The sequence below is a fragment of the Schistocerca nitens genome, chromosome 2 (assembly GCF_023898315.1).
Source record: "Schistocerca nitens isolate TAMUIC-IGC-003100 chromosome 2, iqSchNite1.1, whole genome shotgun sequence".
NCBI classification, from domain to species: domain Eukaryota; kingdom Metazoa; phylum Arthropoda; class Insecta; order Orthoptera; family Acrididae; genus Schistocerca; species Schistocerca nitens.
The window spans coordinates 499,459,522-499,474,515 of NC_064615.1; the positions used below are offsets into that span (position 1 = coordinate 499,459,522).

General features: G+C 39.3%; 1 protein-coding gene across 3 annotated transcripts in view; it reads left to right on the plus strand.

Moving 5' to 3' along the window:
• The window catches only part of LOC126236473 (cleavage and polyadenylation specificity factor subunit 1), a 328,004-nt gene that overhangs the window by 125,004 nt on the left and 188,006 nt on the right, over positions 1 to 14,994 (plus strand). For all 3 annotated transcript variants that reach the window (XM_049945805.1, XM_049945806.1, XM_049945807.1), the window contains one exon: positions 3,610 to 3,717. In XM_049945805.1, the coding sequence (XP_049801762.1) occupies positions 3,610 to 3,717 (108 nt within the window). The remainder of the gene's footprint in view (positions 1 to 3,609; positions 3,718 to 14,994) is intronic.

Here is a 14,994-nt window from a genome sequence, read left to right on the forward strand (position 1 = left end):
TGAGGCTGATATGAAAACGAAAATAGAAATATATGGGGATAGATAAAGGTGAACTGGAAAGTAACTGGAGATCTGGTGTGAAAAAAGGCGAAAAAGTGTTGGTTACAGCTGGGCTATGTTGGACTTGGGTTGGTAGACAACGATGTGCACAAAGGTTAGGTGGTTGTGTTGCCGCCAAAACACGTTACAGGACGGAGAAATTCGGGAAAATTTCGAAAAAACTGCATGTAAATGTATTAAAAGGAGTGGTTTTGTGGTGGCCGATTATGAAAGTGAAGCTAACAATTGTCTGACGAAGAAATAATGACGTTAAAACCTGTGGGAAGCGGCTAAAAATTATCAGTGATGTGGGAAAAACTGAAATGGAAATAAAGCGAAAGTTATTAGAACTATCCGAAATGGTTGTTTAATAGGTGAAAGGAACTGTTTGTGAACTAGAAACGGTGGATTTTATAGCAGCGGTAGTTGGTTATGGTATGGAAGTGGGTTACGTATTATTGAGTATATATAGGCGGGATAAAATAGTATAGTGGATTACGGTAAAAAGGAGGTGAATACAAAGTGAAACTACTGGCAAAAACAGAAGGAGAAAATAAGACGACAGAAAAGATTTCGAAATGCAACAGTGACAATAACAAACGTAATTGTTGGGTTCAAATTAATGATAGGAATATAATAGAGGGAAACATTCTGCCACAGAAATATCACTTTGCCACGAAGAAAAATGATCCTAATCCTACTCCTAATGATCCAACTCCCCAAGACACTATCCAAATTGAACCCTGCCTGGAACAGTTCCATCCTCCATCACAGCGGGACCCACCTCCTCTTCCTCAAAATCACCCTCTCCAAACCTTCCAGGAATTTCTGACTTCCAGCCTTGCCTCTCAATCCTTCTTAAAAAACCTTAATCCTACTCCCATCACCACTGCTGAAGCCCAGGCTATCCGTGATCTGAAGGCTTACCAGTCCATCGTCATTCTTCCGGCGGACAAGGGTTCCACGACCGTAGTACTTGATCGTCGGGAGTATGTGGCCGAGGGACTGCGTCAGCTTTCAGACAACACCACATACAAAGTTTGCCAAGGTAATCCCATTATTGATGTCCAGGCGGAGCTTCAAGGAATCCTCAGAACCTTAGGCCCCCTGCAAAACCTTTCACCTGACTCCATCAACCTCCTGACCCCACCGACACCCTGCACCCCTACCTTCTACCTTCTTCCTAAAATCCACAAACCCAATCATCCCGGCCGCCCCATTGTAGCTGGTTACCAAGCCCCCACAGAACGTATCTCTGCCTACGTAGATCAACACCTTCAACCCATTACATGCAGTCTCCCATCCTTCATCAAAGACATCAACCACTTTCTCGAACGCCTGGAATCCTTACCCAATCTGTTACCCCGGAAATCATCCTTGTAACCATTGATGCCACTTCCTTATACACAAATATTCGGCAAGTCCAGGGCCTCGCTGCGATGGAGCACTTCCTTTCACGCCGATCACCTGCCACCCTACCTAAAACCTCTTTCCTCATTACCTTAGCCAGCTTCATCCTGACCCACAACTTCTTCACTTTTGAAGGCCAGACATACCAACAATTAAAGGGAACAGCCATGGGTACCAGGATGGCCCCCTCGTACGCCAATCTATTCATGGGTCGCTTAGAGGAAGCCTTCTTGGTTATCCAGGTCTGCCAACCCAAAGTTTGGTACAGATTTATTGATGACATCTTCATGATCTGGACTCACAGTGAAGAAGAACTCCAGAATTTCCCCTCCAACCTCAACTCCTTTGGTTCCATCAGATTCACGTGGTCCTACTCCAAATCCCACGCCACTTTCCTTGACGTTGACCTCCATCTGTCCAATGGCCAGCTTCACACGTCCGTCCACATCAAACCCACCAACAAGCAACAGTACTTCCATTATGACAGCTGCCACCCATTCCACATCAAACGGTCCCTTCCCTACAGCCTAGGTCTTCGTGGCAAACGAATCTGCTCCAGTCCGGAATCCCTGAACCATTACACCAACAACCTGACAACAGCTTTCGCATCCCGCAACTACCCTCCCGACCTGGTACAGAAGCAAATAACCAGAGCCACTTCCTCATCCCCTCAAACCCAGAACCTCCCACAGAAGAACCACAGACGTGCCCCACTTGTGACAGGATACTTTCCGGAACTGGACCAGACTCTGAATGTGGCTCTCCAGCAGGGATACGACTTCCTCAAATCCTGCCCTGAAATGAGATCCATCCTTCATGAAATCCTCCCAACTCCACCAAGAGTGTCTTTCCGTCGTCCACCTAACCTTCGTAACCTGTTAGTTCATCCCTATGAAATCCCCAAACCACCTTCCCTACCCTCTGGCTCCTATCCTTGTAACCGCCCCCGGTGTAAACCTGTCCCATGCACCCTCCCACCACCACCTACTCCAGTCCTGTAACCCGGAAGGTGTACACAATCAAAGGCAGAGCCACGTGTGAAAGCACCCACGTGATTTACCAACTGACCTGCCTACACTGTGACGCATTCTATGTGGGAATGACCAGCAACAAACTGTCCATTTGCATGAATGGACACAGGCAGACAGTGTTTGTTGGTAATGAGGATCACCCTGTGGCTAAACATGCCTTGGTGCACGGCCAGCACATCTTGGCACAGTGTTACACCATCCGGGTTATCTGGATACTTCCCACTAACACCAACCTATCCGAACTCCGGAGATGGGAACTTGCTCTTCAATATATCCTCTCTTCCCGTTACCCACCAGGCCTCAATCTCCGCTAATTTCAAGTTGCCGCCACTCATACCTCACCTGTCATTCAACAACATCTTTGCCTCTGCACTTCCGCCTCGACTGACATCTCTGCCCAAACTCTTTGTCTTTAAATATGTCTGCTTGTGTCTGTATATGTGTGGATTGATATGTGTGTGTGTGTGCGAGTGTATACCTGTCCTTTTTTCCCCCTAAGGTAAGTCTTTCCGCTCCCGGGATTGGAATGACTCCTTACCCTCTCCCTTAAAACCCACATCCTTTCGTCTTTCCCTCTCCTTCCCTCTTTCCTGACGAAGCAACCGTCGGTTACGAAAGCTAGAATTTTGTGTGTATGTTTGTGTGTCTATCGACCTGCCAGCGCTTTCGTTTCGTAAGTCACATCATCTTTGTTTTTATATTATGTATATATAGAGGGAAACATTCCACGTGGGAAAAATATATATAAAAACAAAGATGATGTGACTCATTCCAATCCACCCTCTCCCTTAAAACCCACATCCTTTCGTCTTTCCCTCTCCTTCCCTCTTTCCTGATGAAGGAACCGTTGGTTGCTGAAGCTTGAATTTTGTGTGTATGTTTGTGTTTATTTGTGTGTCTATCGACCTGCCAGTGCTTTCGTTTGGTAAGTCACATCATCTTTGTTTTTAGATATATTTTTCCCACGTGGAATGTTTCCCTCTTTACTTTTGGTTTGTGTCACAGTGTAAATAGTTGCCTTGTGTTAATATTGTGTCAGAACATTTGTATCGTTAGTTTTGATCATCTGTTCTTCTGTGAAAGGTTGGCAGACTGAATTATGATGATTTTAAGTTAATGTTTCTTACAGATTTTGCAGACTGGTGTGGAAATTAATGAAGTAGACAACTCTGGTTTCAGCACACAAGGACCAACTGTTTATGCTGGAAATCTTGGTTATAATAGATTCATCATACAGGTATTTTATAATAAATCCAAAGATTATAATAGAGTTTAATTGTTCAAAAAACAAAATATTTAATGAACATTTAAGTCTTTTGAACTTTTTAAAATGGTAATGTTTGAAGTATTAAATTCATTGGTTAGTTGTCATTTCTTCCTTTTTAATCAATTCCTTGTTTCTTACTCATTTCTTAGTTTATTATGTTCATCTACTGATCTCTTTTAACCGTTTCACTGGTACAGACATGCTCTCTGCATTCCATGCTGAGTAAGGCTTTTTCACGGCTCTAATGCTCACCAAATGCTGCCGCCTGTGCTGAGAGAGGGCCTTCCGTCCACTAGGAAATATGTATCATCCAATTGTAAAACGCTATTAAGTGAAACAGTTTCATTTTTGCACACCTTACAGTCCGATATCTTCACTTCAAATTAAATTAAACATTGCACGAAATTTTGAAGGGTCTATAGAGATAAAAACGTGTTGGGTAAACTTTGTGTGGCTGATTTTAGCTCATACGTTGCAGTGTATGAAATGTAGTTGTGAATCATATGGTTATAACAATTGTCATATTTCATAAATGGTTCAGGATATTGAAACGAGTTTTTTTGCAAATGATAGCACACAAAGAGGCACATATGTTGTATGATAAATACTAAAACATATTTATTCAACAAGATATGGAAGTAACTCATCTACAGCAGTGAGAGCTTGGTGGAATGGGATGCATAAACATGCCAATAACTTCTCAGGAAAACCCAGGGACCACTTTTAAACACATCTTCAGCACCTGGGGAGCGGTGGAACATGACAGGTTAACTCGTCCACAGCAGTTGAAGGGTTAATCCATATTCAGTGAAAATTGCTATAGTTTGTGTGTGGCAGTATGCCAGTTTTCTACTTCTCTTGTTATTGTTGAAAACTACTTTAATTTCAGTGTTGGATTTTGTCTCTATCACAGTTTGTCTTCTTGCAGTGATTACCAATCACGTCTCACTTCCAAATATTGATTTCTCATGTTAAAGACACAGTTTGTAATTTTGGTTTCTGAACAATACACATCATTCTGCAGTGATTGCATTCCAAACTTATTTATTTTACATCTTATATTGGGACAGTTATCAAGTATAGACGTTTTTGTCAAAGTTGCTGCTCAAATTGTTCGAAGTCATTTGGCACGATTCCAGAAGTGGTGTATTTCATTTGCGAACATGGTCAATCACTTTTGGTTCACTTTGAGTTGCATTTGATTTGAGGCTATACTGCTACGAATTATTTCCTGGCACTTCTCTGTTCTGTATTTGCCCTCAGGAGCAATACATGAAATTGCCTCTGTGCATAAGCAGGCAAATTGTGATTGATGATTGATTTAAACATATGACCATTAAAGTCTTTAACAGATGACTGCTTATTTTTTCTCAGCAATATAACCACATTATAGCTTCCTTAAGTGCTGCCATTGTGGTATTTAAATGATGTAGATCACCATGAATAATTTAGGTATTATTCTCATATATATTTGTTGTATACTTTTTAAATATGAAAGAGCTCTTGAAAGAAAAATTATTCATGTGAACACAAAGTTTATTTTCTGCATACTGTTAAAATCCTATTAGTCATAATTACACTATGTTAATATCAATTCTTGCCTTACATGTAATTAAGTTTGTTTGAGCTACAAGCTTTGCGTCACCTGTGAACAGGTTTTCTACTTACAGTTCAGTAGTAAGTAAATACACCCACCCACATGTTTTTATATAACCTTCCCAGATAGCTGTGCATGTTAAAGCAGTTCTTCTGGAAAGGAGAGCTGCGCCGGACCTGGATTGAATCCACCCTGCAGATTAACAATGAAGGCTGGTGATTTTTAGGTGGTTTCCCATATCCCACTAGCTGATTAATGTCCTGGTACCCAAGTCCTATCTCAGTTACACAATTTGCAAACATTTAGAAAACTTCTGCTCACTTTGACATGAATAACACTAAATGCAAGCAGTTGGGGTACAACCGTTCCATGCCGGAAAGGGGAGGAGGTGATAATGGAGTGGTGACAGGAGGGGTATGTGGCCAACACTTAAATTAATCATGCCAAATCTGTTAATGACCATGCTGACACTATGCCAGTGCAGGATAAAGGCACAAGAAAGAGAAACAGGACTATTGTTGAATGAATGTTATGAAAAGCGGATATTTACAGAATAACTCCTTCCTATGTTATCCTCCCTCCCTCCCCTCAGAGATAACTTGCGCTATGTTCTGGCTACTTGCTAGCAAGATTTTTTTATAAATCTCCCCTATACATATTTTTTGTATATAAAAACAACAAAAGAACAGTGTTATTAGCACTTTTAACGATAGTAACATTATAGGCAGTGACCGGCTGTGGCCTTATCTAGTAGCTAGCTTTGCTGTTGAGTGCATCCATTAACAGCCATGGTGTGTGCACGCTATAGTTGAATTCTTTTATCTTGGCGGCTCGCGCATGCCGGCCCAGACGCGGGAGATTGCTGCGTTGCCAGTTGCACACGACGCACGCGCCAAGAGAAACAGCGCCATAGTACAGTATAGTTCGCAAGCTTACGTTTAGGGGGGAGCGCGCAGTTTATGAAGTAAAGCCACCACGGCCGCATTAACCCTTTCGCTGCTAAAGAGACGTGCTCCCCGCATTCCGCGCTGTGCGCGATTTTGTCACTGCACTGATCGCCTGTGCTGACACATGGTGTTTCCGACTGCTTTGACACACTTATCATTCGATTCCACAACAACTATTTGGCCCAAAAATTAGATTTTTACACATCTTCTTGACTGATACCTTCCCCCCACTTCCTTTGACTGACTGAAGTGCTTTAAAATAAAGCCAAACGCGCCTGGTGTAAATAAAACTTTTATTACAGTTGCGAAAGACGGAATATTTCTCAATATTACATACGACACCTATGTGGTACTTAAATTAAATGAGATATTGTTATACAGTAAATTTTATATGAAATTTAGGTACCTTGTCCACATTTCATTCTCAACATTGTGGCAACTAAAATCGACCATACGGAAAGTATACGCTATGGACTTTTACCTCTGCAAACTCTTCAAAATTTCGTGCAATGGTTTACTACATTTAATGCTGCACAATAACTGGGTTGAACATCGAAACAAAATTAAGTCATTTATGGGGGGAAGGTATCAGTCAAGAAGATGTGTAAAAATCTAATTTTTGGGCCAAATAGTTTTTGTGAAATCGAATGATAAGTGTGTCAAATCAGTGGAAACACCATGTGTCTGCACAGGCGAGCAGTGCAGTGATGACAAAATCGCGCACAGCGCGGATTGCGGGGAGCACGTGACTGCAGCAGCGAAAGGGTTAATGAAGAGACAAAGCATTAGAAATTTCAAAAAACTGCATTCAAACGAATAAAATTCGTGAAGTAAGACACTTCGATATTGTTTTAAAATATAAAAAATATTTTGCATCGCACAAGGTTTGAACTCGCTACCTATCGCCTTCTAATCCAACGCCTTAACCATTACGCTAACGCAGCTATCTCTCCAGAAGGACTCTAACGTTATGCAAAATTCTGACAAACACTGTTGGTATGCCTATGAATTACTCGCACTTCGTCGAAGTACAATAGGAAATAAACAATTACCGCTGTTCTTTATTGCGAAAAAGCGGTTCGTGAAATTGATACAAACACCTTTCCTTGCTATCGCCTGAATTAAGAGTCTTATTGCTTGTTTGGTTTAATTAATTAATAGAAAATGAAGCAATTGGCATAAAGAATGGTTTTTCCAAACTTTCAAAAAACAAAGTCTGCTATCAAGACATTGCTTTTGTTCTATTACTTTATTTATGACTGAACGTTTCTAAAACTGAAGACACTCGTCCATGCTCTGTACTACAGTCGAGATCTGGCAACGTCGTTCTCTGTTCATTGGCTGACTGTATGTTTTGACGTCAGATGCGCAGAACGAACCTAAACTCGGCTGCCAAGATATATGACGCGCACTTTAATAGCTTTCTTTTTCTCCGTGTTGGCAATTCTGGAGCTTCTTCTTTCCTCATGCTATATTACAACATTAACATAAAAAAATATGTGTTATAATGTATATAAAAAAGGGGTAATGTCACATAACTGATAACAACAAAATTAATCATTATTCCACTTAAAGGCTATCGGTATCTAAGGTGATGCAACTACTGCTCTTGTGACCATAAATGAACAAAACACTCAGAATTGATTCAGAGTACCCCAAACTCAATAAGAAAGAAATTCTTTATGAAATTAAGGATTAGATACAATGTACTGGAAGGAACGTGAAGACATTCTGGAAAAAACTATGAGATTAGGCAAACCCCCGCAAGAAAGAGTGGAATGTTGCCTGTTGTTGGGCAATAGAAAAGAAAATATAAGCATAGATAACCTCCAGTAGCAATAAAACCCTAGAAAAATGGCTGGAATTTTTAAAGATACAGAAATGATCATCCAAGACAGTAGAAAGATAAAGGTAAAGATATGATATAAACTGGAGTAGGGAAATTGAATGAGACCTTATCAAGAACAACACCAGAAACATTTACAAAATTTTCAAAGAAGACTTGACAGAATATCAGCCACCTAATCTGTGCTTTCACAGGCCCAATGTAACACCGGAAACCAATACAAAAAAGATTGTCAAATTTTAGTCAAGTACTCTTCTTATCAGCTGCAAACCCAAGGTGGAAAAACTAGGTTTTTGAAAAAGGGAAAAAAATTAAAAAAGAAAAAAGGGGAGGATGGGGGGGGGGGTACCAAAATCAGTGTCTGTTGAGAAAATTAAGGAAATAACTAGTTCTTTGAAAAATAACATGTCACCTGGGGACGATCGAATCATAGCAAAAATATAGAAATTAAATGAAATAATCTCACACAAGCAACTCACAGAATTATATCAAACATCTGGAAACTGAACAAATACCTGCAGACTGGAAGTGTTTAGTAATTCCTTTTTTTCACAGAAAAGGAGATAAAACTGATCCAAATTACAGGGGAATTTCACTACATCATACTGTGTACAAAATTGACATGAAGAACACGCAGATTCCTTAATGGGGAGAGTCAGACAGAATTTTGCAAATGACAATCTTGTATAGAAGATATATGAAACTTACAGACAGTTTTGCAAATAACATGATGTAGAAATACTGTGGTAGCTTTTGCCGACTTCACAAATGCTTATGATTTAATAGATAGGCAGACATTAATCCATACTTCAAAGGAATTCAAAATCGACAGGAAAACAAGGGAAATTATCTACCAGACATTATCAGATACTACATCTGAAATTAAATTCATGGGACAAACTTCAGAAGCATTTTAAAACCACGCCGATGTTTGTCAAGGAGATGTACTCTCCCTCTTGCTAACTCTACAGAAAATTGAGAAGATAGTGGAAAATAAATTAAAGAGAGATTAAAAATGAGCAGAGAATCAATGTGATATGTCTAGCTTCCACAGACAACTTCGTTATTCTAGCAAACAATAGAGGAGAAACCAAACTTGCTCTGGAGACGCTTCATGAAGTCTCATACAAAACTACCCTATAAATCTCCCATGAGGAAACTCCTTGCACGGAAAGGAAGCTTGCAGCTAATTTCCCATTTATAACTTGGTATGGGGAACTGTCATAAGTTACACGCTTCAAGTATCTAGGAGAGATTATTCAACCTCCAGGACTGAAAACAATAGCCAGTTAAGAAAGAATCTCGGAATTACAAAAAGCATATAAGCTCACTGAAGTTACTACAGTAGAAGAATCTCTCTGTCAGTGCAAAACTAAGGCATTACTCGAAGCACTCTACACTGCAGAAACCATGGCGATTCATGGTCAGACAAAAATAAGAGAAATTGAAAAGAAAGAAAAATTCTCACGAGGATATTCAGACCAGTCTTTTTGTGAATGAATTTGGATAAAGAACCTGTTGAGAGAGATCTACTGACAAAAACAATAATGGGCAGCTTTAGAGAAATAAGGATAAAACTTTTAATGAACATGTCCACAGGATGAACAAGAACATGCTCAGAAGACAAATATTCGAGACAGCAAACACTAGCAAAAACAGGATAAAATGGATCATTAAAACAGAAGTAGTTATTAAAAACTGGGAATCACATAATATAATGTAAGCAATTGAGAACAGTTTAGAAACATCATAAAAACCGTACACTTAACCAAAAATGCATGGAGGAAATATTTGAAAATAACAACACACACAAGCTGTTGAACTCACAACTCAATTAATATTTGCTTGTTGCAACTATATTATTGTAAATTATTGTGAGGGCATCAGGCTGAAGCATCTTATAAACATTTCACTGTGCAAGTTGTCATTAAAAATTCCATTTGTTTTTACTAATGCAGAATATGAAAACATTGTACATATTTTTGCCATCTGAGATGACAGTACTCCTTCTGCAGAAGAAGAATACCATTACTGCTTTCTAACTTATCAAATTCTGGGTCATTATTTGTTATCAGCTAGAAATTGGTGGGCTTCACAGTAAGCAAGTTTAAACTGAACAAGAAGTTCAATGAAATATGTGGAAATGTGAACACGTCATCAAAAATTTTCACTATAGTCCAACAAAAAGTACATGTTACAATCATTACATCCAGACTGCTTATACCTATTTCACTTACAAAATGTGTAACTTTTGATCACTGAGGACAATGCTGCATGCCTTAATTTTGCAAGGTGTATACGACCTGGGAGATCTGGGAAAAACCCGGGAATTATTTCATACGGGAGAAAACCGGGAAAAACCCGGGAATTTTTTAGAATTCCAGATAATTTTTCATTGTTTTAGTTTTATGTTAAATTTTTGTAATTTTGACTGGTAAGAACCGATACTCTAACAAAGCATATTACTGTATCCCGCTACTGCAGAATAATACTTCAACAATAAAACATAAACGAGAGAAAAAAACGAAAATAACTTAAATTGCAAAGGAAATGTGCCGTATACAACAACGACACACAGTGCTCATGCAAGCATCTGCTAACAGCAAAATGTGTCAAAGGCTTTAGGAAGACTATGCAATGCTTAATAAAAACAAATTGCCTCCAATGAGTGTGAAGTCACAACTGTTTACATTAGATTCGTTTTAGCAGTTATGAGTGGGCTCAGGGTGCACATGCGCAGTTGAGTCGCGTTTGAGGAGTAGATTCTCCCACTTCTGACTACAGGAATGTGGCTGTTGGCTGTGCAAGCAGCTAGATGCTACTGGGAAAAAGAGGGCGCCAAATTCATATTCTTGAGGAGAAAAAAAAAAAACTTGTTTTACAATGCGCCGAGCATCCCTATCAATTGTTCATATTATTTTGAAACGCATCCCTGCTGGTTTTTGAACATTTTTGAACACATTTTAAGTTGATTTCTGAATGCGTGCATAGTGTACGTGATGTCTCTGTCAGGTGAATTCTCTTCGCATCTAGAAATAAACTTTCCGCAGAGGAAGGGGACGGGGCTATATCAGCGGAGTGGAGTGAAGCCAAACGGATGAATGCCAATCGCTGTCAGATTATGTGGTTGATTGGGTTAGCGAATGATCAGCGTTGTTATAATTACTAGCGAAATCCATAGATTCAGACTACCAGAATGGAAATAAACGACTACCAGGAATAACAGGTGAGAAAGATTACGTATTATCTTCTCAGTATATCCAAGAAAATGAAATTTGGACAGAAAATTTTAGGCCACATCGCTACACTAGTAAGGACTAGTTTTACAGTCCCCGCTTAAGTTCTATTCTGGAAGTAATGCAGAAAACGTGTTGTACGAACATGTAACAATGCCTAACCGGAGAATAATCGCGGGATAACCTGTGATTCTGGCAGGGTTAGTGAACAAATTTTGACAATGGCAGGAATAGCTACAGAATTGGTGATGACAAGATTGTTTGTTAGAACAAGGAAGGAGAAGAAACGGGGACATCACACAAATTATGGAAGAGTAAGACGATTCCAAATTTATATAAAAATTTCGTAATACTACTTTTCGATCTCATGCTTGAGAAGCTGGTGTGTATGAATGAAATGTGAAACTATTTCCTAACATAAAGCTTTTTGCTTGTAGTAGGCCTTATAGGCATTTGATATTGATATTTCGTGAATTATATTCTGTCATGTTATAAAATGACCATTTGTGCCAAAACAGTCTCATTTATCTGGTGTGTGTTACAAAATTGCTACAATATTGGAAAGGCCTATTTTGTTTTACCTAGCAGACAGTGACAAAATTGACGTAATCAGATCGAGAAACCACACCAGTCTTGGGTATTATTTGTATTAACAGCTTTTTCAGTATTAGATAACGACATTTCGATTTTTCATGTAGGAAAACGAACTTGGATGAGGTAATAGATTCTTTCGCAGAAAGGAAAGCACACCATGTAAAGCTGTAGTAAGATTAGAGAGAAAAAATGCTAAGAGCTAAGGATTGAAGAAATGTGTACTTTCTTACTTGTTGCTTGTCTTTATTGGTTTTATGTATCCTATATTTAATTTTATGTCACACAAAATAGCAAGTTATTAGCTAATAGGCAATAAAGAGTGCAAATTTTCTGAAGAGTTCTTGTTCTCCTGATTACAAATAATCCCATTTGCTATTAATTGCAAGATTCCCCCCCCCCCCCTCCCCCCTGCCCCCCTCACCAAGAGGGGCAGGCTGTCAAACTGACCGACTGGGAGCAGGAGAGCCACCACAGGACATTTCAATTTCCACTGTCCTGAATATAGTTTGATGACATCCATTACAAAATATACATGTTTCAGTTCCACAGAGCGAAATACAGTGACATGTGATAGAAGAATGCTGTGTGAAGAGGCGTGGCACTGCACTTTGGCACACTTAAGGCCAAATAACATGTATTACATTTCCTTCGAACACACATGTTTTATGTTTCAGACTTTTCAGAAAGATGTACGCTACAAGATGAACATATTTCAGAAAGTTCGACCCGATAAGCAAATATTGTTGATCCGGGGCTGATGTGCAGAGCAGTCTGAGTTATAGTGGGGAAGTGTGTAGTCTCCATGTGATTCTCGTTTACATTTAGTGATTTTGCTGTTTTCCCTTCGTTTACTCTCACGTCAAATGAAAACAAAACGGATATCTGTGGCCAGGAGCCATTCACATAATTACGGAAGGCTAAAATATGTTATTAGTTTCAGATTTTATTTCACTTCCATCTTTCTGACAGTCAAGCATTAATCGCCTTGCAGAACAATGAAGTTATTTTTGTGTGTTTGCTAAAGAAATTTGACTTTTATTAACCGTTCCTGCAGAGGCAGACAATGTATTTGAAATGAAATGTTTGATTCCACAGTACTGGCTAGTTTCAACTGTTCATTGCATTTCAAGTGCACGTTTTCATCTTCTAGCACGTATGGCATTTTGCCATAATAAAGAACCAAACATGATGTGATACAGTACCAGTGCTCCAAGAAAATTTACATCCTGAAAACCGCACTGAAAAGCTTAATGTCAGGCCGAGGTCTACTTCATTGGGAATCTGGACATACGAATGTGCACTTTAAATATGCACATTAAATGTGCACATTTTAGTATGTTTCACGAAATTCCGATGTTCTTGGAGTATCCTCTGATGTCTTGTTTCTTTTATGACACAACGTATGATCTTTCAGTGTTTTACACGTACGCCCCTTACGGGCTTCCTACGTCATGATAGCTGCGCAAGTGCGGTGTCGCCTGTTATCTGCTCTCTCTGGCAACTGCTGACACGATCCTATTTCTAACAGGTCACGGGAAAATATTGCGAATGGAGTTTTGAAAAGCGTTACTTTCAAAGTAAATATCCTTTTACGGAAGTCGAACTATGTGCGAGAATGTAACATCAATTTCTTAAATCACAGAGGGTTTGACTCTCATTTAAAAATCAACTCTTTGATGACGAGCCATTTAGAAGAATTTTGAACCCTGAAGATCCGACATTTATGTCATTATTAAACATTTTACTGGCACATTTGTGTGATATGTGTTAAAGTGTAACACGCGCAAAAAATATCAACATTATGTGCGAAAGCTTAGCTTCTCTTGCAGCTTACTAACCTTAGAGACCAATATTATATGTGAAAGCTTTGTTTTTCTTGTAGCAGCACTATATATTAATTTAAACTATTAACTTTCCATGTTTGTGTGTTCGTGCTACTTAACAGTGATGTTGCTGTTGGCTGACTACATCACGTGTCCTATGCTCTGAATATCCGCTGTAATTGGCTGGTGAGATCACATGACATGAGCTATGACTGACTTACAAAAGCGCACTGCAATCTCGATTTCAATGATTCGGAAAGTTACATGCGGTGTTTGGTGGAATTCCAGTGTATACTTTTGTAATACGAAAATACGCAGTGTACATGTTGCTGCACATCAAAGGTATTTCCAAAACGTGTCTTTTTTTCCCTGAGTTTCGTCTTTTAAAGTGCCGGGAAATTCTACACCCATGTATAAAACCATAACAATTCAAAAGATTGATAAGTTTTGCAGTTCAGAGACAAAATATACTAGCACTTAACATGGAAAAAGTGTGTTTTCACCTGGGAAAAAGTGTATTTTTAACCGGGAAATGCAGGGAAAACCCGGGAATTTTTTTTCCTTGCCTGCGTATACACCCTGTTTTGTGACAGGTTACTATACAGAATGGAATCAATGACCATAGATGGTCCCACTAACCATCCTCAAAGGAGCAACCCCACTATCTGGAATGTAATGGTGGTGGTCTGTAGCTGTACTGATCGTAGAAGTTGTGTTACCTTCCAAACGATCTGTCACATTGTTGCTGTTGTTAATACCTTTTACCTTAACTGTTTTCTTGTATGGTCATCATTCCAAAACTCTTTTGATGAGGTGGACCTGCGGTGCAGTGCCACCAACTCTTCCTGTGTGACTTCTCACCTGCAGGAGGTTGAGGGCTGGAAGAGAGCTTTGTCATATTCGCTCTACAAAATGATGTAACTGCTTTTCAATGAACTTTTTTGTATTTTGTTGCCCTTGTGTAACAATTACAACATTGGGTGAACATATCTCCTATTAATCAGATCAACATCTTCTCTATATGGTGAGTAGCAGTATATCATTTCCATAATATTATTTTTATTCCATCCTGGACTTCACATTGTTCACATAAAAATGTTTTAGATAGATAGCATGTAGAGAACTTTCCACTGTGCGTGTACTGGTTTGATGAATGAATGTACAGAGTAAGAATTAGAGGTGTGAGCACAGAACGTCACCAAGG